We start from the raw sequence: 23405 nt of genomic DNA, 5'->3' as shown, positions 1-23405 counted from the left end.
ATGTATCTCTAGTTCTTCTTAGAGATCTGTTTAGGTGGTTTCAGCAAACAGCTCGTGACTGAGGGAAGGTCAGACACTTAGCAAGAATGTTTGCTTGGGCTCAGCTGCTGTGATGGAGGTCACCATAGAGTAACAATGGTGAACATTTATGAAAACGAATACCCTCATTCTTCCCATGGGAATTTCTGTTTTTGTGGTTTCCTTAAGGAAATTTCTTAAGTGATTTCCTTGGAAGCTATAGGCTGGCCAGAAATGAAATGTACTTTTCAGTAGCAGACCTGAGAATACCAATTTTATTAGCTTCTTTGTTTCTCTTAAATAAGCATAATGTCCCTGGACTGTTGTAGTAAAAGCTGATGTTAAGGTATGGGGAAAGAATGCTCAGTGTCATGTAGAGACTCTAAGAGCAGCTAGAGTGGTCCAGCCGTGAGATTTGCGGCCTCTGGGGCCTGGAGCCCTCACCAGGGTGTGGCTTCCGGGTAGGACTCATAGGATGGAAATTAAACTACTGGACAGCTGGGTGTTTTGCCCTAATCCTTTGATCCCCTGGTTCTGCCATGCTTGTTAGGAAAGCTTTTTCTTTGCAAATCCAGGTAAACATTCCTCCTAACTCTTCCTGCCCCAACCACTGACTCACTCGACTTGCTTAGGGAGTATACACTTTACAGTCGTGTTCCTCAGTCCATCCATGTCTTCACTGCTGGTTGTCTGTCCCTGTGGGGAAATCAGACAGTTGGAGACTTGAGGCAGAGTAGATTCTACCACCTCACCCTAGATACTCGGAAAGCGTTTGTATTTGACCATTTCCTAGTAAACATTTAACCACATGAAACATTTAAATATGCGTAGGGGTCCGAGAGTCATCATCTAACAGCGTCTGTTGATGATTTTCAGAATGAAGCCATGACCGGTTCTCACACCCAGAACCGAGTGCTCTCTCGAATCACTCTGGCGTTGATGGAGGACACTGGGTAAGATGGCTGTGAGAAAATGGTGTTTACAAAATGAAAGAGTATTCAAAATGGAGCTGAAGAAAATGCTACTATTCCAAAGCGATTCTTTGACTTTTGTGAAGTTCGTTCTTAATATAACAAAGTCTAAGATATTGTGCAGCCATGCTAATATGGAGGGGAAACTAACCTAGATAGTTTTAAATTATTTAATCAAATGAGTGATATGTAGATTCCTAGGATTTTTGTTGTTGTTTTGTTTTATTTGGTGTTTTGAGACAGGGTCTCACTGTGTAGTTCTGGCCTGGGACTTGGTGTGTAGACCAGCGTGATCTCAAAATCACTGAAATCCACCTGCCTCTGCCTCCCAACCTCCTGGGTTAATGGTGAGTACCACTATTCCTGGCAGATTCCTGGTTTTTAAATGAATGGATCTCTCTAGTAGAACAGTGAAAAATTATATTTAAATAGAACACCTTATATAACTCATACTTAACAAAATCATAGTAATTTTAGTGGGAGCATTATTGTCTCTTGCTTTTTCTAAAACAGCCTACAAGAAATTTGAAAATAGAATCAAATTTGAAAACCAATGATAGAAGTATTATTAAAACCCTGAAAATAATCTGACATAGAGATACTGCCTGTCACCCTAATCCTAGTACTCTAGAGACTGGTGCAGGGTGACTGTGAGTCCTAATCCTAGTACTCCAGAGGATGATGCAGGGTGACTGTGAGTCCTAATCCTAGTACTCCAGAGGATGATTGGGGGTGATTGTGAGGTCCAGTCGAGACTGCATAGTAAGACTTTGCCTCAGAAATTAAAAAAAGAAAAGAAAAGAAAAAATCAAGAACAAAACATCCACCATGAAAATAATTGATATTGCCTTAACTTTTGAAGGCTCGACAAAGTATAAAGATTTAGGGCCTGGAGAGATCGCTCAGCAGTTAAGAGCACCAGCTGTTCTTCTAGAGGAACCAAGTTTAATTCCCAGCACATGGCAGTTTAGGAGAATCTGGTACCTTCTTCTGGCCTTCTGAATGAGGCACTAGACACACGTATAGTGCACAGACATACATTCAGGCAAAGCACCCATACATATAAAATAAAAATAAATAAAATTTCAAAAAATTAAGACTAGATTTAAAAATTGAAAACAGTAAGTTGTCTTAGTTACTTTTCTACCACTGTGATAAAACCTCATAACCAAGGTGACTTATAGAAGAAAGTGTTTATTGTGGCTTACGGGTTCAGAGGGATAGAGTATGTGGTGGGGGGCAAAGGAGCAGCTGAGCGCTCACGTCTCGATCCACAGCCGTGAGGCAGAGAGAGAACACTGAGAATCACAGCCCCCCACCCCCAGTGTCATACCTCCAACAAGACCACACCTAATTCTTCCCAAATAGTTTCGCCTACTGGGGACCATTTATTCAAATATATGAACCTGCGGGGGCCATTCTCATTCAAATCACCACAGAAGGATAAAGATTTTAAAATACAGAGGTCATGACAAAATATGGAGGTCATAGCTGACCCTGAGAAGAGTTTCAGTAAAGTTGAGGAGTGGGGTGCAGTAGTTTAATGGTAGAGCACTTGCCCAGTGTGTGCGAGGTTCCATCCCCAGCATAGATGCTCCCGTTACATAATGATAACAGTAATGAGACTGAGAGTTTCTCTTTTCTGTTTAATGAGAGCCAAAGATCTAGGTCAGAACGGATTTGATTGAGACAGCTTTTTCCTAACAGTGTGAAATAATCTAGAAACCCAAGGAGAATTAGCTTAAGGAGAGAAAGAAACCAGCTCAGGTGGGACTTAGCTTCCTGCCTGTTAATTCAGGGGAAGGTGGGAGTGGAGATGCAGGTAAAGCAGGATGTTGAAGAAAGTTATACACGATGGTCTCCATGGTACCGTCATTCAGAAGTAAACTCCACCCCAAGGGAGAGAGAGGAAGGCAGAGGTTGTGTGTAAGTAGTTTAAATGATTCATGGGCATTGTTTTATGACAATCTACACAAATCTATTTTTTGTTTTCTTTGTGGGATTTTGTTATTGTTATATTTGGGGTAAGAGGGGCAGGGTTCGTTATCCCAGGCTAGCTTTGAACTCCTGCTCTTCCTACCTCTGTCTTCCCAGCACGGGGATTACAGGTGTGTACCACACGCAGCTCACCTTCTTTCTAATCTCCTTTACCCACTGGGAGAACACTAAGGAAAAAACAGCATTCTTATACCCTTCAGGGGTAGCTGGTACTACTCTTAAAGTCATTATTAGCATGTAAAATTTGAAATAAAAAAGGTACATTCTGTCGGGCGGTGGCGGCGGCAGTGGTGGCGGTGCACACCTTTAATCCCAGCACTCGTGGGGCAGAGCCAGGCATATCTCTGTGAGTTCGAGGCCAGCCTGGTCTACAGAGTGAGTTCCAGGACAGGCATCAAAACTGCACGGAGAAACCCTGTCTAGAAAAACCAAAACAAAACAAAACAAAAGTACACACACACACACACCCAGGCACCAGGACCTTCAACAGGGAAAGAACACTTTATCCAGCAGTGCCGGGACCAGGTCAGACCTGAATAAGCCCTAACTTAATAGCTGAAACCATAAAGCACTTGAAATAAAGCAGATGTGAGTCTTTATGATACTGGATTAGGAAACGATTCTTAGATCAAACACCAGCAACCAAAGAAGAAACTAGAACATTTGGACTTCATCAAAAAAATTTAAAAATTGTGCTTCAAAGAAAATTATAAAAAAAAAAACCCAAAGATAACTCACAGAATGAGAAAAGATGTCTGCAGATCATTTCTCAAGTGACTGCAGTATCCAGAGTATGTGGAGGAGCAGTTAAGGGCGCCATATGGAAAAGGCCATCATTTAAAAGAGATGAAAAATCAAAAAAGTATTTCTCAAAAAAGTTATACAGAGGCAAATGAGCTTATGCAAAGATGCATGACATCTTGTGTCATTAGCAGACTACCAATGAAAACTCTAATGAGACGTGACTACATACACAGCACTCAATACCACCAGATCCCAGCAAGGACACGGAGTAACAGGAGGACTCTTTCGTTGTCAGTAGGAAAGCAAACGATTCAGCCACGTTGGAGGACAGTCTGGAAATTGCTTATGAAACTGAAGATGTTCTTCCCATACAGCTAGCTGTGCTCCTTGATATTTACCAGATGAGTTTAAGTCGTACACCTGCGACAAAAGCCACACACAGGTGCTCACATTGGCTATAAACAGCTGTGGTAGATCAGATAAGGAAGGATTAATTGTTTAACACTAAAAACAGAGGAGCTACAAGCCCTGAAAACACATGGATACTAAGTGAAAGAAGCCCATCTTCGAAGGCTTCACACTGTACAAGTCCAGCTATATGACAAAGGGTAAAACGGTAGACACAATGTAACGAGGGGTGGTCTCCAGGGTTGGTGCAGGAAGGAGAAATGACTATGCAGAAGACCCCGTGGGCACTAACCCGTGCTTCGAGGCATCGTATTGGTAGACTCCTTCCCTCTCACCCTCCATTTCTCCCTTCCTTTCTTGTAGTGCTGGAGATCAAACTTAGGGATTTTGTGCATGCATGCGAGGCAGAACATGCATACTAAAAGAGTATGAAATACAAGAGTGACCCTAATGTGAACTATGGATTTTGGTAGTGATAGCATTCTGTGTAGATTCCCTGGTGTAACCAATATGTGACTTGGGTGAGGGACACTGTGAGTCTGTAGAGGCAGGAGGATCTAGGGACTCTTTGTACTCTGCTCAATTTGCTAGTACTTTAAAATTGTCTCCCCATACCAAAGTCTGGGAAAAAAGAAAAGACAAAAGAGAGATTCTGCTATATACCACAACATGTGTGAGCCTTGAAAACATTAAGGGAAAGATCAAGACTGGCAGTGGTTTAGTGTTTAACATGGTTTATTTGGGGGTGATGGAAGTGTCCTGAAATTAGATGGTTATGACCGTGTGTGTATGCTAAAAGCATATGTGCCCATTATAAAGATTAATTTCATGGTATGTGGGTTAGATCTCACTTTTTAAAGTATACAGAGACATTAGAACCAAAGCTGTAAATCCGGGCACTGTCACTGAACAGGTTTGTGCCTTTGTCTGAGTTTCCTCCCTTGTAAAGCAGAGGTGACAGTGGTATGTAGCCCATCGAGGTTTCCGGGGCTCACCCGAGCTACTGTGTGGAAAGCCCTACCTAGTACAGTGCCTTGGTGCATTGTGATTATCAACCAAGTGTTGGAATTTTATACAAACCTGAACCAGAGTCTCCTGAGAAAGGATTTTTGCTTTTACTGCCCACCGTACAGTCCTTCCGTTGCTGTGAAAGAAGGAAAGGCCCATCGTACTCACTAAATGATCGTGTAGCTCAGGAAAGCCCTGGATACCCTGTTTCCAGTGCATCCTTATAAAAGCCTCGGGGCCCACGCCAGCTTAAGTTTTGCTGGTAATACACTTCTGTTAGCACTTTTTTTTTTTTTTGCTTTTTCGAGACAGGGTTTCTCTGTGTAGCTTTGCGCCTTTCCTGGAACTCACTTGGTAGCCCAGGCTGGCCTCGAACTCACAGAGATCCGCCTGGCTCTGCCTCCCGAGTGCTGGGATTAAAGGCGTGCGCCACCACCGCCCGGCTGTTAGCACTTTTTAATTGTCGTTTGTAAAACTCGTTATTTAGAATATTTTGGTTTATCTGTCCTCACTAGATTAGAATTTTTAAATTCTTATTTATTTGAGATTTTGTTTGTTTGTTTGTTTGAGACAGGGTCTCATTGTGTTGTTCTGTCTGGCCTGATAGTCACTCTGTAGTCCAGGCTGGCCTCAGACTCACAGAGATCTGCCTGCCTCTGCCTCCCCAGTGCTGGGATGAAAGGGTGCATCACACAGCCAGTTTATTTTTGTGTGTGTATGTCTGTGCTGCATGTATGTGAGTACCCACAGAGGCCAGAAGAAGGCTCTAGATCTCCTGAAGCTGGAATCTCTGCTGGCTAAACCCTTCCTCGGCGCCCTGGGCGGCAGCCCTCCTGCAGCCAGCCCACTTTACACATGTGCAGCTCTGGCCGCGCCGCCATGGCTCCACACAGTGCGGAGATCTTCCCTAGTAGGCGCTGGAGTCGGTAAAAGGTGCTTCTCTGCGTTGTTTCCACAGCTGGTACAAAGCAAATTACAGCATGGCTGAGAAACTGGACTGGGGCCGCGGGATGGGCTGTGAATTTGCCAGGAAGAGCTGCAAGTTCTGGATTGACCAGCAGAGGCAGAAGTAAGTGTGTTTCCACATACATCCTGGTGCAGCTCACTTCTGACTGTGTTCTTTGTCTTCGGCACCAAATACCAGCTGCTGTGTGTAGAGAGTGTTCTAGGAGTTCTTCGTGATAGTCATAAGTGACTAAGGATTGTTTTGAATCACAAACTAGAAGAACCCATACATGACTATACAAGCAAATGTTGATTTAGTATCCGGAAACTGGACTAAGGATGTAGTTTAGTGGCAGAGTGCTTGCCTGGCAGGTGCAAGGCCCTAGGTTCAAACCCAGCCCTGAAAATTAAATAATTATTCTCTAGATTGGGGTTCTGAAACTGGATGCTTATGGTAATCACCTCTCTCCCTGTCCCCTTCCTCTCTTCTTTTCTTCCTTCCTTTCTTCTTTCTTTTGTACAATGTTTACCTTGTGTATCTTAAAATGCACTAAGACGCTCTCCCGTCTCTTCTACTTTCTGGGAGAGATTGTACAGAATTGGTCCCTCCTCCCCCTGCTGCTTCTCATCTTATTTTTTTTAAGATTCATTTTCTTTTTACATGTATGTGCATGTATCCATTTTGGTGGGTTCCCAAGGAGGCCAGAAGAGGGCATCAGATGCCCAGAGCCGTAGTAAGAGGAAGTTGTGAGTTGTCCAGTGTGGGCACTGGGGACCGAACTAGGATCCTGTGCCAGAGCAGTATGAGCTCTTAACCACTGAGCCACCTCTCCAGACCTTCCTTCCCCACCCTGCTGCCCCAGACAGTTTTGCTCTGTGGCCCAGACCAGCTTCAGACTCCTGATCTTCCTGCCTCAGCCTCCCCTTAGTATTTGCCTGTACTGCCAGAGCAAGCTTTCTGAAGTGTAAAGTAGACCTCTCCAGTGATGCGGTCTAGACCTGGACCTTTAAGAGTTCTAACCTTGTGAACTAAGCTTCCTTACTGCTCACGAGGCTTTTCACGTTGTCTGTCTCACATTGAATAAATTATGGCACTTTATGGGGTTTGTAGTTGTTGTTGTCTGAATTATCAAATTTAGGTGTCTAAGGTTGACTTTCCTGTCCCCTTGGTACTTTTTAGTTGTCTCTCAGGTTGCTGTACCATCCTGCTTCAGTCCTCATACTGGTAATCGGTGCCTTTAAAAATTAATTTTTAAAAGTTAATCTTGAAAAAATCATCAGTCTGTATTATTGTGTGTGTCTATACTGTGTGTAGGGAAAAGTGTGCATGCCATGGCACATGTGTGGTTGTCAGAGGACAGCTTTGTGGAGTTGGGTCTCTCCTTCCACTTTTATGTGGGTTCTGGGGATTGAACTCCGACTGCAGACCAGCCTTTACCCACTGAGCCATCTGGCTGGTCTATTCTACAGTCGTTGAGATGTTCCCACAGCCCTGGGTTTCTAACCCTGAGGTCCCTTTTAGTCTGCCTCTTCTCTCTGCCTTTCCTTGTCTTTCATTCTGTCAGTTCTAACAGCTAGGGATTTCAGTTGTGCTTTGAATGAAGAAGAGAGAGAAATGCGTCTATCTGTCCCACCCTCCAGGGAGTAGAATTAAGACTTTTTATATTTTAAAATTTTCCCCTCAGTGATTAAGCTAATTCAGACTGTAGACCTACAGAACCAGATTTTACTGGCGAAGGTGTAGAAAAAGGTTAATGGGATTTTCTGTAATAAGGTATAATAGTGCTCTTGGCATCTAGATGAATCCTCCACATCTATGCTCAGCGTCTCCTCTACTCTGGGGACAATCTTGATAACCTGATTAGAAATTTACTGTGAACCATTAAACTCTGGGGATTAGAGCTGAAACGACAGTCTCTATAATGGACTTGTAATGTTTTCTTTCTAATTTGATGCCAAGATGTACAGACCTCCATTCAGCAGGCCATTGACATGGAAAATGACCTGACACCAGCTTGCCTTCCTTCCTTGTGGCAGGAGGCAGGTGCCGAGCCCATACTGTGACACGCTCAGGAGTAACCCACTACAGTTGACGTGCAGACAGGACCAGAGAGCCGTTGCTGTGTGTAACCTGCAGAGGTTCCCTAACCCTCTACCTCTAGAGTACCAGGTAACACTTGTCCTGGAACAGCCTTAAGAATCAACTTCTTCAAAACTAGTCGCTGTTTTAATTAAGAGAGTAAACATCTTACATTTTTATTGTGTGATTTTCTGTGTTTTCTGTTAGAAAAAGAAAGAAAAGCTTGCAGATCCCTGATTTCTTCAAGACTAACATGCTGCTTAGCAGTCACATAGCTGTGCCTTGGGACAATAGCCAAGCAAGCCCCAGGATCTGTCCCCTCTCCCCAGCAGTGGGGTGACAGGGCTGCCCCATGCCCAGCTGTTCACCCAGATGCTGAGGGTCAAACGCAGGTCCTCACACGTGCTCAGAAAGTGGTTTAGCCACTAAGTCACCCCCCAGCTTCCCTTTGACCTTTTTCTTTCTTTTTTTTTTTTTTTTTTTTTTTTTGGTTTTTTGAGACAGGGTTTCTCTGTGTAGCTTTGCGCCTTTTCCTGGAACTCACTTGGTAGCCCAGGCTAGCCTCGAACTCACAGAGATCCACCTGGCTCTGCCTCCCGAGTGCTGGGATTAAAGGGGTGCGCCACCACCGCCCGGCAACCTTTTTCTTTCTAACGTTGCTAACATCTCCTTCCCTCAATTTCTCTAATTTATTCAGAAAACAGAAATCTTGAGAGAAAATAATTTAGTTACTGTAATCCATCTAACCAGAAGATGTGGAAGTTCTGCTTTAAAAATAATTTGATTTGTGAGATCTAAAAGATGAACAGGGGGCTGGAGAGACGGCTCAGTGGTTAAGAACACAGACCGCTCTTGTTGAGGACCTGGGTCCCGTTCTCCATACTCACATGTCAGCTCACTACTCTCTGTAGCTCGAGAGCCAGAGCATCCAGCAGACATTTTTGGCCTCCGTGGGCATTGAGCACACACATAGCACACTTACACACATGCAAGAAAAACACTTAAACACATAAAAAATTGAAATAAATAAAGCTTTTCTAAAAATAAAAGGTAAATAAAGTGTCCAGCCTGAGTCCAATTGATCTTAACTTCCTCTTCTGGATCCAGATGTGGCGCTGACAGGCTCAAGACCCCGTCATAAACAGCAGCAACCCAAGTTCCTATTCTTAGTCTTTGAAGTCCCTCAGCTCCATCTGCCACTCACAAAGAAACCTGTTGTCACACGTGTCTCAGAAGCTAATGACAATGAGATCTGCTCAGTTGTGACATTCCAACATGGACTCACCCTCACTGAGTACACCAGACGCCGTCAGATGGCACAGGAGTTTGTAGGGATAGTGTCACAGTATGTTAGTGTAAAGTGTGATTTTTTTTAATTCCCAAACAGGGTGCCATGTAGCCCTGCCTACCTCTAACTCAGTTCTCCTGCCTCAGTCTCCCAGATGCTGGGATTTACAGGCATGTGCCACCAGCTGGCACAGTGTGAAACCTTTACAGCGTACTTGATCCTTGCTAATTTGGTATTCAAACTATTTTATATAGATTTTTTTGTTTGTTTTTGTTTGTTTGTTTTGTTTTTCGAGACAGGGTTTCTCTGTGTAGCTTTGCACCTTTCCAGAAATTCACTCTGTAGACCAGGCTGGCCTCGAACTCACAGAGATCCGCCTGCCTCTGCCTCCCGAGCGCTGGGATTAATGGCGTGTGCCACCACCGCCCGGCTTTATATAGATATTTTTAAAATCTTTTGTTCCTAAAATTACTTAGACACTTCCTATGTGTATTATTTTTGCTGTATTGTTTGGATGGTCCCAAACTCCTGGACCCCAGCAGTCCTCATGTCGCAGCCTCCCCGAAAGGGGCTGGGGCTTACAGCACAGTCCATTGTGCCTAGTATTTTATATTAAGAAAGTCTTCATTTTATGCATTAGTTTTATGTTATATCAGCCCTCTTTTTCTTCCTGGTTTTTGGGGTGTTTGTGAGTCAGGGTCTCACTATGTAGTTCTGACTGGCCTGGGATCACTCACTTAGACCACAGACAGATCCATCTGCCCCTGCCTCCCAAGTGCTGGGATTAAAGGAGTAACCACCGTGTCTGGCTCTGTTTTATTGTCTTTTGGGTTTTTTGTTTGTTTGTTTTTGCTATGCATATACTTTTAGCATTTTTTAAAAACAAAAGCAAATATGCATACTAATGAGGTATATTGTTAGTTTATTTTTATATAAATAGTTAAATCTTCAAGATGTAGAACATTTTCAGTGTTTTCCAGCATTATCAACATTTTGACTTTATAAATACAATTTCATATAAATATCCCGTACAAAATGGCAGAAGTGTGTTTAGAGTCATTTCCAAAATTGTTGGAAATTCCTAGCCAATCCCAAACCAAAATTCCTTTAATTTTTTTTTTTAATATAAAATTCAAGTCAGCAATTCAGACAGCAAATACATATTTTGTTTTTCAAGGCAAGGTCTCTCTACATAGCCCTGGCTGTCCTGGAACTCACTCTGCAGACCAGGCTGGCCTCAAACTCACAGAGATCCGCCTGCTTCTGCCTCCCGAGTGCTGGGATTAAAGGTGTGTGTCACCATGCCCAGCCCAGACAGCAGTTTTAAAGATCAAACATTCTAACACAATACGACCTAAAGATAAACTAGTTTGATACTCGTATGCTAAGGAATGGAAGTATTAAGTGTTCGTTTTAAATATTCCTTTGCTTAGTCTTATTCTACTTCATCCTTTTAAAACATGAATCAAATTCATCATCTTATAGATAACTTACCCCTTGTTTCTAGAACTGTAGGGCCCTGAAGATGCCCTACATGGCGCAGCGTCATCATAGATAGCCTATGTCATCTTATTGTACAGTGTCCGGAGAAAACGGCGCCACTGTTTTAGGGTAGGAGGGAGGTTTCTGTAATTGCCTGTGGCCTTGTTCTGGTTTTAGAGAATGACTCTTACTCTTCTCCCCTCCTGTGATTTGTTCACAGTACTTCGATGAGCTCAGTGGAATATCCGCAGAGGATTTGCCCTACTATGGCGGGTCAGTAGAAATCGCGGACTATTGCCCTTTCAGTCAGGAATTCAGCTGGCATTTAAGTGGTGAATACCAGCGCAGCTCCGACTGTAGAATACTGGAAAATCAACCAGGTTAGTAGTCTGGTGAAATGAAGGGTTAAGTACATCCTACAGTTTTAGGTTACCTAGATAAAAGAGTTGCTAAGGGAACAGTTCTCATAGCCAGATAACCTTGAGTTTGTGTTTCAACTCCTCTGTTGTCTGTCTATATATAATTACTCAGCTTTTGTGTTACTTGCTTTCTTTGCCCATAGATTTCTTACCTCATAAGTTATTACAGAAATTAAATGGCAGCTGGAGAGATGACTCAGCAGTTAAGACCACCTACTGCTTTTGCAGAGGAACCGAGTTCGGTTCCCAGCACTCAGGTCAGGCAGCTCACAGCTGCTTGTAACTCTGTCTTCAGGGAATCTCTCACCCGCTTCTGGACTCCACAGGCCCCTGTGCTAACACGCACACAAACACACACAGACATACGTGCACACATAACTTTAAAATAATAAAAATAAACCTTTAAAAACAGCAGGAAGAAAAGAATAGTAAGTGCTTCGAACTATGTCTGACACTTGGAGAGGGTTGCTGACTGCCAGGTACACACGCATGTACACACGTACACACGTGCACACGCACACACCTTACATCTGCCTTGCAGCAGGCACGTCATTTCCTGCTATTTGATTTCTCTGAAATCACTGTGGGAGACATAAGGAAGACAGACGTCCTGTTTTCCCGATGCATGAACGGACCCATAATACAGTCGACCTATAGCAAGATCCTATCCGTCTCCTCCTCGTTTCTTGGAGTGCTCTAGGGAACCTGTTTTTCCCTGTGATCTCTGCAGATCTTGAGATAATAAATACTACTGTCCCACAGCCAAAAAGAGATAGTGCCATATTATCTGTTTCCTTTAAATACATAAAAACAGACAGCAAAGCAATAAGCAGTATAATCATTACAGTTCATACTAACCAAGTTTCTAAACAAATATTCTCAAATCTGATGTTTAAAATATTCTCAAATCTGATGTTTAATAAAAAGCAATAATTAACCATGCATGGTGGCTCATGCTTAGAATCCTAGTACTTGGAAGGCTGAGGTATAATGAGAAATCCACAGAGTCTGTTTAAAGGGCAAAGAATTTATTAAGGGAAAAAACTGACTACAGAACAGAGTTGACGCAGGTTCTGGAACGCTGTTCCGGCCGCCTCAGTGAGTCCTGCATCCAAGTCCCACGAGGGAGCGAAGAGAGAGATCGATGCCTATGTGCATCTCAGGTCTTAAGGGTCGAGAGAGACCACTCCCCAGGGGCATGTACTTCAAGGTTATAGGCAGGTGGAGCAGTTACCTGCTGCATCTCTGGGTGCTTCAAGGTCATAGACAGAACGGCTGTCCACCACACTGGGGTGAAAAGATTAGAGAGTTTAAGGCCACCATGGCTACAGAGTGAGACCCTGTTTCAAAAAGCAAAGGCAGACATGGCTCAGTGGTTAAGAGCCCTGGCTGCTCTTCCACAGAGCCTGGGTTCAATTCCCGCACCCACATCAAAGCTCACAACTGTCTGAAATTTCTATTCCAGGGGATCAGACACCCATTTTGGCCTCTTAGGTACCAGGCAGGCGTGCAGCCAAAACACCCGTGCACATAAAAGAATAAAATACATGTATTTTTTAAAAGCAAAGGGGAAAAACAACAGTTGTTTTTTACAAAAATTTTAACTTGGTCATCCCCTCTTTCCATCTCGTTCCTACTCTATTACAGATTAGATATTTAAACCATAACTTCTATGTTGGTTTTTTTTTTAACCATTTATTCTTTTTCTGTCCTGAACATACAGGGCAGTGGGCTTGCCAGTCACTAGAATGCAGCCCAGAGCTGCCGCTCATGCCCCAGCCTGGCACACTTAACTGAGTCTCTGGCCATTTCCACTCCCACTCACCTATCGCAGACACATCCCAAACACTAATGATGGACCCACTCGGCGGAGCCTTGTGAAGAGAAAGAGCCGTCCATGAGGATTTGCTGGAAAGATCACAGTATTGTTTCAGAGCCAGGCTCAACACCGCTCTTTAAAAACACAAATATCTCAGCCTTGTGCCTGTGCTTGCCTTCTACAGTATGAAAGGTTCCAGGGAATATGAAATGAGCAGGGTCTCGGGTTTAGCTTGAGGGTTGTAGTTGGCTGAAAACTATGCTTTGTACACTATTCGATATTCTTTTCAAGGACTTGAAATTCATAGATAAGAGCTGCATAGAATTTGGTTTTGTTATTTTACATTTTCTTCCCTAGTTCATAAAATTAAGTTTAAAAAAAAAAAAAAACAGGAAATCAAATACTTCTCTTTACACTATTTCAAAATGGGCTACTTAAACTCTCTACTTTGAAAAACGTGGAACTTGGCCTGGCAAATTGATTCAGCAGGTAAAGGCACTTGCTGTCCAAGCCTGGCGACTTGAGTTTGATTCCTGGACCCACATCAAAGGGGAAAGAGAAAAGTACACAGAGTCGACCTCTGACCTTCACACACACACCTTGGTATGCTTGGCTGGCCCCCATGCTATCCACACATGTGCACGTACACAAATAATAAATTAAAAAAACCACCAGGAAACTAGTGCGGACTGTAAGAACATGCTGTAACTAGAATCTAAGGACTTTGTCTCTGCCTCCTGAGTACTGAAAGGCCGTTCACCCACACATCTGCAGCTGTGTGCTGTAGTCTGTGACTGTCATATGGGTTTCCAGAAGGTGCCACAAATGGAAGATACAAAAATCTCAGCCTTCGAGAGGCAGAGGAGGAAGACCACAAGTCCTGGATCCAGCCTGAACTACATAGCAAGACACTGTCTTCAAAACCCAAACAACAAAATATTACACCTGCCCCGAGTCACATGAAAGGACACCTTATTTGTAGGCCGTCACACAAAGTGGTTCTTGCTTTGGTATCTAATTCTGTGATTTTCAGTGCCAAAACCTCCATATAATTAACCCCGATACTCAGGGCCCACTTAATCTCATTTCCGGTTTAGTAATTCTCAGATGGGCTCCTTTCTGAAAACTCAATTGAGTTTGGAGCCTTATTTACCTTTTTTAACTTGAAATTTTCCACTCAGCAGATTTGATTTGTTACATGTTTTTGTTTTGGGCGACAGTTCCCCTCTGAGACTGGATTCAAGCTCACAACAGTCCTGCTTTGCCTTCCAAGACCTGGGATTGCAGATGTGAACCAGGGGCCTGCCTCAGCATGCTAGGGTTTTAAACCCTCTTTTATGTAGCTGTTGTTAAAACACGGTCTCTGGAGCCCAGGCTGGCCTCAAGTTTGCTATTCTCTTGCCTTTTCGTCCCTGGCACAACTTTTAATCGTGAACATAGAACGCCTCCTTTCATAGTCTTTGCACTTACAGTCAGTGTGTGAAAAGATTCTTGGCTTTGTTTCAGAAATGTTTAAAAACTACGGTGCGGAGAAGTATGGCCCCCACTCGGTCTGTCTGCTTCAGAAGTCAGCGTTTGTCATGGAGCAGTGTGAGAGGAAGCTCAGTTACCCAGACTGGGGGAGCGGATGCTACCAGGTAACCCACGAGTTCAGCCACTACTCCAAATACATGCTTTCATATCTTAGATTATAACTGATATAGATGATTTACTGATCATTTCTTTCATTTGCGTGGGTTTTGTAATTATTAGTTTGAGTGTTGTGGTTTGTGAAAATACTATCACTTCTCTGAGAGAAATTGCTTTTAACCATCTGTTTGGTGTGTATGTAACTTGGGCTAGGCAGGCATAGTTGTGCACATTTTCAATCCCAGCACTTGGAAGACAGAGGCAGGCTGATCTCTGTGAGTTCGAGGCCAGCCTGATCTACAGAGCGAGATCCAGGACAGGCAGGACTGGATAGTGAGACCCTGCCTTAAAATAAACAAATAAAAGTTAATTGTTATATATTAGTGGGTTCTGTGATTTTCACTTTTGAGCATAAATCCTAAGGAAATAGTGGCAAATATGTACTTTTGTTCTTGAACAAGAGTTACTTTGTAAGGCAATAATGGACAGTTTGTGTCAAAAAGTCTATGGAGGGAGCTGGGGACATGGCTCAGTGGAGAGGGTCTGCCTCGATCTCCGTGACAGGGAAGATTTCAGCAGATACACATGCTGGATGGCAAAGTCACTTTATTAAGAACTGATCCAGATGCAGGAATTCTGTGAAGGTGAGGGGGGCACCCAGCTGGTGAATATCCCACTCACAGGTGCCAGGTGTCTTAGTCAGGGTTTCTATTGCTGTGATAAAACACCATGACAAAAAGCAACTTGGGGAGGGCGGGGTCTGTTTCAGCTGACAACTCTCAGGTCCTTCTCTGTCACTGAGAGAAGTCAGGGCAGGAGCCCTGCAGAACAGAAGCAGAAGCCATGGAGGACACTGACTACTGGTTTGCTCCTCACAGCTGGCTCAGCCTGGTTTCTTATGCAACTCCACCCCATCTGCCTAGGGGTTGGCACCACCCACAGTGAGCTTGTCCCTCCCGCGTCATTCAGTAATCTAGAAGATGCCAGGCTGACCTCAAACTTCCTCTGTAGTTGAGGATAATGATGATGGTGATTGTGTGTGTGTGTGTGTGTGTGTGTGTGTGTGTGTGTGTGCGCGCTTACCACAGTTCACGTATGTGGGCCTCCAATTTACTGGCCCTTGATGGTTTTTGTTTTGTTGTGTTTTGTTTTTTAACAAAGTCTCTATGTAACCCTGACTGTCCTGGAACTTGCTATGTAAACCAGACTAGTCTAACAATGACCTTGAACTCCTAATCCTCCTGCTTTAAGTGCTGGATTTCAGGAGTATGTCACCACACCTGGCTCTTTAAATTACATACAACTCAGTTGAGTAAAACTTGTCTTCTTCCAAAACTACAATACCACATACTGCTTCTCTATCAAACACACAACATAAGCATAAAGAACAATCGAACAGCTAAGAATCCCATGTGATCCCTCTGGGAAGGCACCAGTACTGATAGAGGTGAGACCTCTCTGTCCTCCCACCGGTGATTTGGACAGATAGGTTTTTAGTGTTTACATGACCATGACGCCATAACTGAGGCACCGTGTGGTACACAGTGATGGCTCCGAGTCCTGGACCAATCCTGTTCCTCTCATGGAGCTCCCTGGGGAGTTTGTGTCAAACTGTTTCTAAGGTTTTCCTGTCATGTTGGTAGATTGTATTTCTAGTGGACTTACAGGGACAAGTGCACAGAAGAACTCTGCGACCCCCACATCTACCTCTGTAGCTAAGAACAGCAAAGCATTGTCTGTCCCTGCAGGGACTCCTGCAGGGCCGAGAATGAAACGGACAGAAGTTAGAGGAACAGGGGAAACCACACTGATTCATTCAGTGTAAGTTTATATGACGCAGGAGCCTTCGTAAGGAAGTGAAGACCCCAAGGAGTAAATCTGTACACTGTATGCTTATTTGGACCAAAGAGGCAGCTGTGGATAACTAAGAGATGCGAGAAGAGAGATGGAAGGAGAGACTTCCTTAGGCAGTGTCTGTCTCACTGAACCTGCTCAGCTTTGACTCTGGGTCTCTGGAGGCGATGATGTCCCTTTCATGCTGGAACACGGAGGACATCTCCCACGTGGGAGTCTGATGCTTTCGGGAAGGGGAAAGTCAGAAAGCTCTGATGTCTGCTGTTTATTAAGTGCTTGTACCCCCAAATAAGCCTCATAGCAAACTGGTGGGTTTCGGGGAGGCATATTCTCCTTTTCAATAGTTTGGCTGGCCAGAGCTTAAGAAAGATTTGGAGATTCTTTCCCATAGACTTCTGAAGGAGCTCCTTTGGATGCTGGCTCTCACTATCATCTTTCCTCTCTAAGAGTTGGTAATACTTTTCCTTTCGTGACGGTTGAAGAGTAATTGAATGCTAGACAGGGCTGTGTACGTGCTCAGAGCTCCTCTTTATAAACAGGTTGTTAAGATCTCCAAAAATACAGCAGAGGCAGGAAAGTCACTGTGAGGTGACACCAGTGTGGTCTGCATAGCAAGTTCCAGGCCATCTAGGGCTGCACAGTGAGACTCTGCCTTAAAATTAATTAAGTCTCCAAAATAGCCCAACCTTTAATAAGTTAGACTTTGGTCTTTGTAACTGCAGCCCAGCTTACTTCTTGGTCCTCGGGGCCAGCAGCTCCTGGGACCTCATCCTGTGCAGTATAGATGAGGTTTTCTCTGATGGGCTTGGATTCAGTTCACTTGAGACTGTTAAATCAGCTACTACTTGTGCATCTATCAATCTGCCCACACTGGCTTCTGAGACTTCTGTAACAGTAATAAAGTTCACCAAAGAATGTGCCCTATGAACACTTTTAACTCCTTCTCTCAAAGCTGTGTGCATTCTGTTTCCCAGCTTATAACATGTCTACCTCACCATCATCCAAATCCTGTCCTATCTCCAGGGACATAAATTACATTTCTTCCATGAGACTTTCTAATGTTCATATTACTCTTATTTCACCATTTTCATTTCTCAATCATAAAACGTGTATTAGTTAATTAACTAATTTATGTATTTTTAAAGGATCTCATGCAACCCAGGCAACTTCAAACTCAATATGTAGCTGAGGCTGGGTTTGAACCCCGACCTCCTGCCTCTGCCTCCTGAGTGCTGCAGATAAACGTGCTTGCCCCCCATGCCCACCTGTACTAGTTGAATGTTTTTAGGAAAATAAAAATACTTTTATCCCACTCTGGTTTCCTCAGTTAAAGCTCCTAGGGGGTCTGAGAGGAGTTGGGAGAGGGGTGATACAATCAAAGTACACTGTATGGAATTCTCAGAGACTTAATGTTAGTTTTTAGAAGCTACTAGAGGACAGAGCCTGTGTTGTAGACCTCAACCAGGCACAAAGACCATGGTTACTTAAGAGTGAATCAGGCCACTGGGGAGGTAGCTTGGTTTTAGAGGCCTTTAGGCCCCAGGTTTGGTCCTCAGCAAAGAAGTTTAAAAAAAAAAAAAACCCACAATCACAGCTGGTGTATTAGTTACTTTGCTTGTCCTTACTACTGAACACCTGACAGGAAGCAACGTAGTGGAGGAGAGATTTAATTGAGTTCACAGTTTGAGGGGACATGGTAGTTGGTGGGAGGTTGGGATGGGTGCTGCCTGCTCACTTCTGTTTGAGGGGACATGGTCCTTCGTGGCGGGGTAGGACAGCGGGAGCTTGGGATGGGCGCTGCTTGCTCACTTCTTAGCAGACCAGGAAGCAGAGCCAGCACAGGGGTCCGGTCTAAGCTATACACTCAGGGCCCACACATCCTCCAGCTAGTCCCCAGCTCCCAGAGGTTCCACACTTCCCCCAAACAGCACCACCTGCTGGGGACCAAGTGTTAAAACACGGGAGCCTGTTGGGGGCATTTTACCTCCAAACCAGTGGTTCCTTTTTCTTTTTTTTTTTTAATTTATTTTATTTCATGCGCATTGGTGTTTTGCCTGCATGTATGTCTGTGTGAGGATGTCAGATCCCCTGGAACTAGAGTTACAGACAGTTGTGAGCTACCGTGTGGGTGCTGGGAATTGACCCTGGATCCTCTTAACCACTGAGCCATCTTTCCAGCCCCAAACCAGTGGTTCTTAACCTGTGAGTCGTAACCCCTGGCAAACCTCTACCTCCAAAAATACTTACATTGTGATTCATAACAGTAGAAAAATTACAGCTATGAAGTGGCAACAAAATAATTTTATGGTTGGTGGTCACCTAAACTCAAATAATGCATAAAATCTGACCAGTAGAATTTGGTGATTTGTGGAGAGTGACGTGCCTCAGCCCTGTGTGACAGACATTGAAGCTAACGTGTTGAAGGGTGCTGGAGTCTGTGGATCTTTAAAATCTGGCTTCCAGGGTCACTGACTTCAGTTGGCTAGCCAGAGTTTCAGAGCAACAACCATGGGCGGGAGATGGCTCAGCAGTTAGGAGAGCTTTCTGCTCTTCCAGCAGACCAGTTCAGTTCCCAGCACCATGGCAAGTGACTCATAGCTGCCTGTGCCTCCAGTTCTAGAGGACCCAGCGCCTTCCTGCGGCCCCTGTGGGCAGGAACCCACACACGTGTGGCATACACACACACACACACACACACACACACACACACACACACATATAAATAAATCTTACAAGAAAAACAAAAACCTATTACCACCAAGTGGAATTCTTTTAGAACACCCCAAACTGTGCTTATTATGAAACGGTTTTAGTCATTTTTGGTACGTACGTATGTGTTCCTGTGCGTACACACATGCACTGGGGAAGGGGTGCCTGTGTATGAGGGCCCAGGAGTGACCTGGTGTCATTCTCAATAGCTGCTTCACCTGTTTTTGAGATAGGATCGTTGAACCCGAAGTTTGCTAGATTGAGCTAACCTTCCAGGATTGCCAGCCAGACCGTGGATTAACCTGTGTCCACCTCCACAAGCCTGATATTACAGACCTGCAGCACACCAGCTTTACATGTGGTTGCTAGGGATCTGATCTCTGTGCTTATACACCAAGTCCCTTCCTGACTGATCTGTGTTCCCAGCCCCCATTTTTGTAAATGTTAGCATTCACCCAAGACTCTTACTGACTTTATTTTTATCCCCTATTTGAAGGTTTCCTGTTCTCCTCAAGGTCTGAAGGTTTGGGTTCAAGACACTTCCTATCTGTGTAGCCGGGCTGGGCAGGTCCTCCCTGTCCGCATTCAGATGAACGGCTGGATTCACAATGGAAACCTGCTCTGCCCCTCCTGCTGGGACTTCTGTGAGCAGTGTCCACCGGAAACTGACCCTCCAGCCGCTAACCTGACCCGAGCCCTTCCTCTGGGTGAGTACTCTCCACGGTTGGAGGGATGGGGACTAAAGAGCTGTTCCTTATAGGATATTGATGGAGCCTCTGGAGCAGGCCAAGTTCCTTTGCCCCTGATTGAGGATCTCTAGGAAAACCCTGCTACCTGCTATTAGTAGAAGCTTGAAACTGGTAAACACTTCTGTGGTGCAGCATGGCCGAGGCAAGGCTCTGTGTGAAGAACCTGGCAGCCCTCTCAAGGCCATGGCACTGGATATTACACTTTCTCTTTTGGAAACTAAGAGTGAACAAAACTCTACTTGTCAAATACAAAAAGGAATGAAATATATTTTAGTTATGTCATAATCAGGTGAGGTACTCAAAGAGGGGTCTGGAAGATGGGTCCATGAGTAAAACACTTGCTTTGAAAATATGAGGGCCTGAGTTCAAGTCCCCAGCACCTACATAAAAAGCTAGGCCTGGGGGCTGGAGAGATGGCTCAGTGGTTAAGAGCACTGATTGCTCTTCCAGAAGTCCTGAGTTCAATTCCCAGCAACCACATGGTGGCTCACAACCACCTAATGAGATCTGGTGCCCTCTTCTGGTGTGCAGGCATACATGCAGACAGAACACTGTATATACAATAAATAAATAAATCTTAAAAAAAAAAAAAAAAAAGCTAGGCCTGGTCGTGCTTGCCTATAATCCCAGATCTCTGCGATGGAGTCAGGAAGCTCCTGGGAGCTTGCTGGTCAGCCGACCTAGCCCATCAGTGAGCTTCCGGTTCTCCGAGAGACTGTGTCTCAAAGGTATAGAGAGGAAAGAGGATGCCACTCATGTCAGCCTCTGGCTTCTGTACACACCTTTGAAGACACGTGCACACAGGAGCATGTACACACACACAATCTACTCAAAAAGGGGTTGATACCTACACAGAAGAGTGCCTGAGACACAAAGGTGTGAACACAATGAGAAAGTCATTGGCTTCCTCCAGGGTTCAAGTGGGAACGATTATGTGTCTAAGACCAGCAGCTGCAGCTCCCTTCTCCTGATGTTTATAGCTGAGACAGCTCACCCACAGAGACTTCCTGCCCACCTCGGTGGCCCCTCCCCCCGGGCTGTGGTGATAAAGACACTGAGGTTCCAGGATGTATCAGTAGTTGTTCAACCCCATCAGAGTGTGCACAGCCCACCTGACCCCAGCTTTTCAGTGTGCCTCCGCTGTGTCTGCTGCTTCTTTAGTGGATGTCTCTTCTTCATTCCCTCACCGCCCCAGTCAGGTCAGATCCCACTGGACTGGTCACAGCGTCTCTGCCTATGTCCGTTGCCTCTCTGAGACTGTATGTGGTATTGTCATTTCTGTGAGGAAGCATGTGCGAAGCACTGTACCCCTAGTTACCTCCCAACCTCCACTGGCATGATTTTAGAGTGGTACGGAATACAACAGGAGTAGGAAGATCCTGGGCATCGCCTTTCAGCTTTGTAAACAACACTGCTGAACTGCTGAAACTCCTTGACTGCCTGCATTTGTCATATGTGTGAACAGAGCCCACAAAGAGTTTGAACTGACTACCTATGCATCTGTGCCAGGAATTCTCACGTATGCTTGTTCTTTTACGTAAGATCTGTGGATGGGGGCGTGTGTCTCTGTGTTTGTGTGTCTCCAACCACACGGAGAGTTGGAGGCTTACCCGTGCTGCATGAGACCCTGTTTTTAAAAACAAACAAATGAACAAACAAAAACCTGCTAATATTCTGAAATATAGAGTGAATTTCATCTCCATTAATTCTTCTACCTTTTTATTGTTCCCATTTGGTTTGTTCATCTAACCTTACAGAAGTAATATATTTCAGAATACTAAAACTCACTTTTTTGTATGGTTTTTTTTTTAATTCATTTTTTTTCTATTATCAGCTTGATATGGTACAAATTCTTATTCTAATAGTGAAGTGTTTCACTGAGGCTTGCCCAGTGATTGAGTAAAACCAAAACTTATTATAAGCCACAGTCATCCTAGGGTCCCCCCTGCTATGTAGCCTCCCTGGTTCTGTGGGTTGCAGTCTGATTGTTCTTTGCCTAAAACTCACTTTCTAAAATTTATTTTCAGACAGGGTCTCTGTCACCCAGGATTTGGCCTAGAACTTTCTGTGTAGACCAGATTGCCCTTAAACTCATAAGGATCCTCTCACACCTCTGCCTGCCTCCAAAGTGCTTGGATTACAGGAGTGCACACCACTCCCTGTTTATAGAGGACTGGGGATTGAACTCATGGCCTCAGGCATGCAGGGCAAGCGCTCTACCATTGAGCGATAGCTCTAGACCCTCTCTGCTCCACTTTCTACAAGTGGTCCTTGCTCACCTTCTCATAATCTGCTCACCTCTCACTGTTTAATTGGGATGATTTAATCACAAACACGAGCCCATTTTGTTTTGTTTTCTACCCTAGACCTCTGCTCCTGTTCTTCTAGCTTGGTGGTCACACTCTGGCTCCTCCTCGGCAATCTGTTTCCTCTGCTGGCTGGATTTCTTCTGTGTGTGTGGCACTAGGGATGGAGAACTGAATTCTCGAGATGACAGCTTTGGCGTGTTCCCGTGAGCAAAGCACAAAGCCTGGGGGAGTGCCAGCCCATGCAGGCGACGCAGATGGCAGAGCTGGCGTCCCTGACTCTGGCTTCGAAGTGCTGGCCGCAGAAGGACTGAAGCGTAGCTCCACAGCAGTCCCTCATCAGCCACACAGCCGCCTCCGAGCTTGAAGAGGAATTGCGAGTGCCCAAGGCTCCTTAGTGTATGGATCTGCAGTCCCCTGACAGTGAGTTCTCCTTTGGATTCAGGGCGGATGGTGGGATTTGCCATGATTACATACCTCAGCATTTGCTTTAACCGAGAAAGTTCGTGAGCATCAAGGTCACTCACAGAGCAGCTGACCGACCACTCCAGAGTTTAAGTTGAGGATCCCATCCTCCAAAGTACAAAAATGGTCATTGGGATTTCGGATTTCCTGTCACCATTGCACAGGTTTTAGATGAAACCTGGACACGATCATCATGCTTCTTGACGGTTCCGTTTTGCTAGCGCTTCTGACTTGACCGTGTTTGCCTTTCCTGCCAGCTGTGTGGCCCGTTCACGACAGCTGTTGCCCTCAGCCATCTTCATCTGAGCTCAGTGTCCGCTTCATTTCTCATTAACTTCATAGCAACTTGAAAGACTGTGGGGGAGCATGAAGTACAGTGCACAGTGTGAACATTGAAATGGCGCAAACAGAAGACAGCGTGATTGTGGGTGCTTCGGGTAATGTTTAGAACAACTGTAATCCACCAAAGCCCAGCTGATCCTCTCTGGCCTATGTAAAATTTAAAAGTTCAGA

At 44.6% G+C, this 23405-nt stretch overlaps 1 protein-coding gene across 1 annotated transcript in view; it reads left to right on the top strand.

Annotated features, from left to right (window-relative positions):
• Lmln (leishmanolysin like peptidase) overlaps positions 1 to 23173 on the top strand; it is a 50411-nt gene extending 27238 nt beyond the window's left edge. Inside the window, exons 11-17 of the mRNA XM_059277271.1 lie at positions 895 to 971; positions 6106 to 6216; positions 8130 to 8262; positions 11163 to 11322; positions 14687 to 14817; positions 19869 to 20079; positions 22488 to 23173. Coding sequence (XP_059133254.1) covers positions 895 to 971; positions 6106 to 6216; positions 8130 to 8262; positions 11163 to 11322; positions 14687 to 14817; positions 19869 to 20079; positions 22488 to 22588 — 924 coding nt within the window. The 3' untranslated portion in view covers positions 22589 to 23173. The remainder of the gene's footprint in view (positions 1 to 894; positions 972 to 6105; positions 6217 to 8129; positions 8263 to 11162; positions 11323 to 14686; positions 14818 to 19868; positions 20080 to 22487) is intronic.
• The last annotated feature ends 232 nt before the right edge of the window (positions 23174 to 23405 follow it).

This window comes from Peromyscus eremicus, chromosome 12, assembly GCF_949786415.1.
Source record: "Peromyscus eremicus chromosome 12, PerEre_H2_v1, whole genome shotgun sequence".
Classification (NCBI taxonomy): Eukaryota; Metazoa; Chordata; class Mammalia; order Rodentia; family Cricetidae; genus Peromyscus; species Peromyscus eremicus.
The sequence above is the reverse complement of the archived record's forward strand: the minus strand, read 5'-3'. Positions and strand labels throughout refer to the sequence as shown.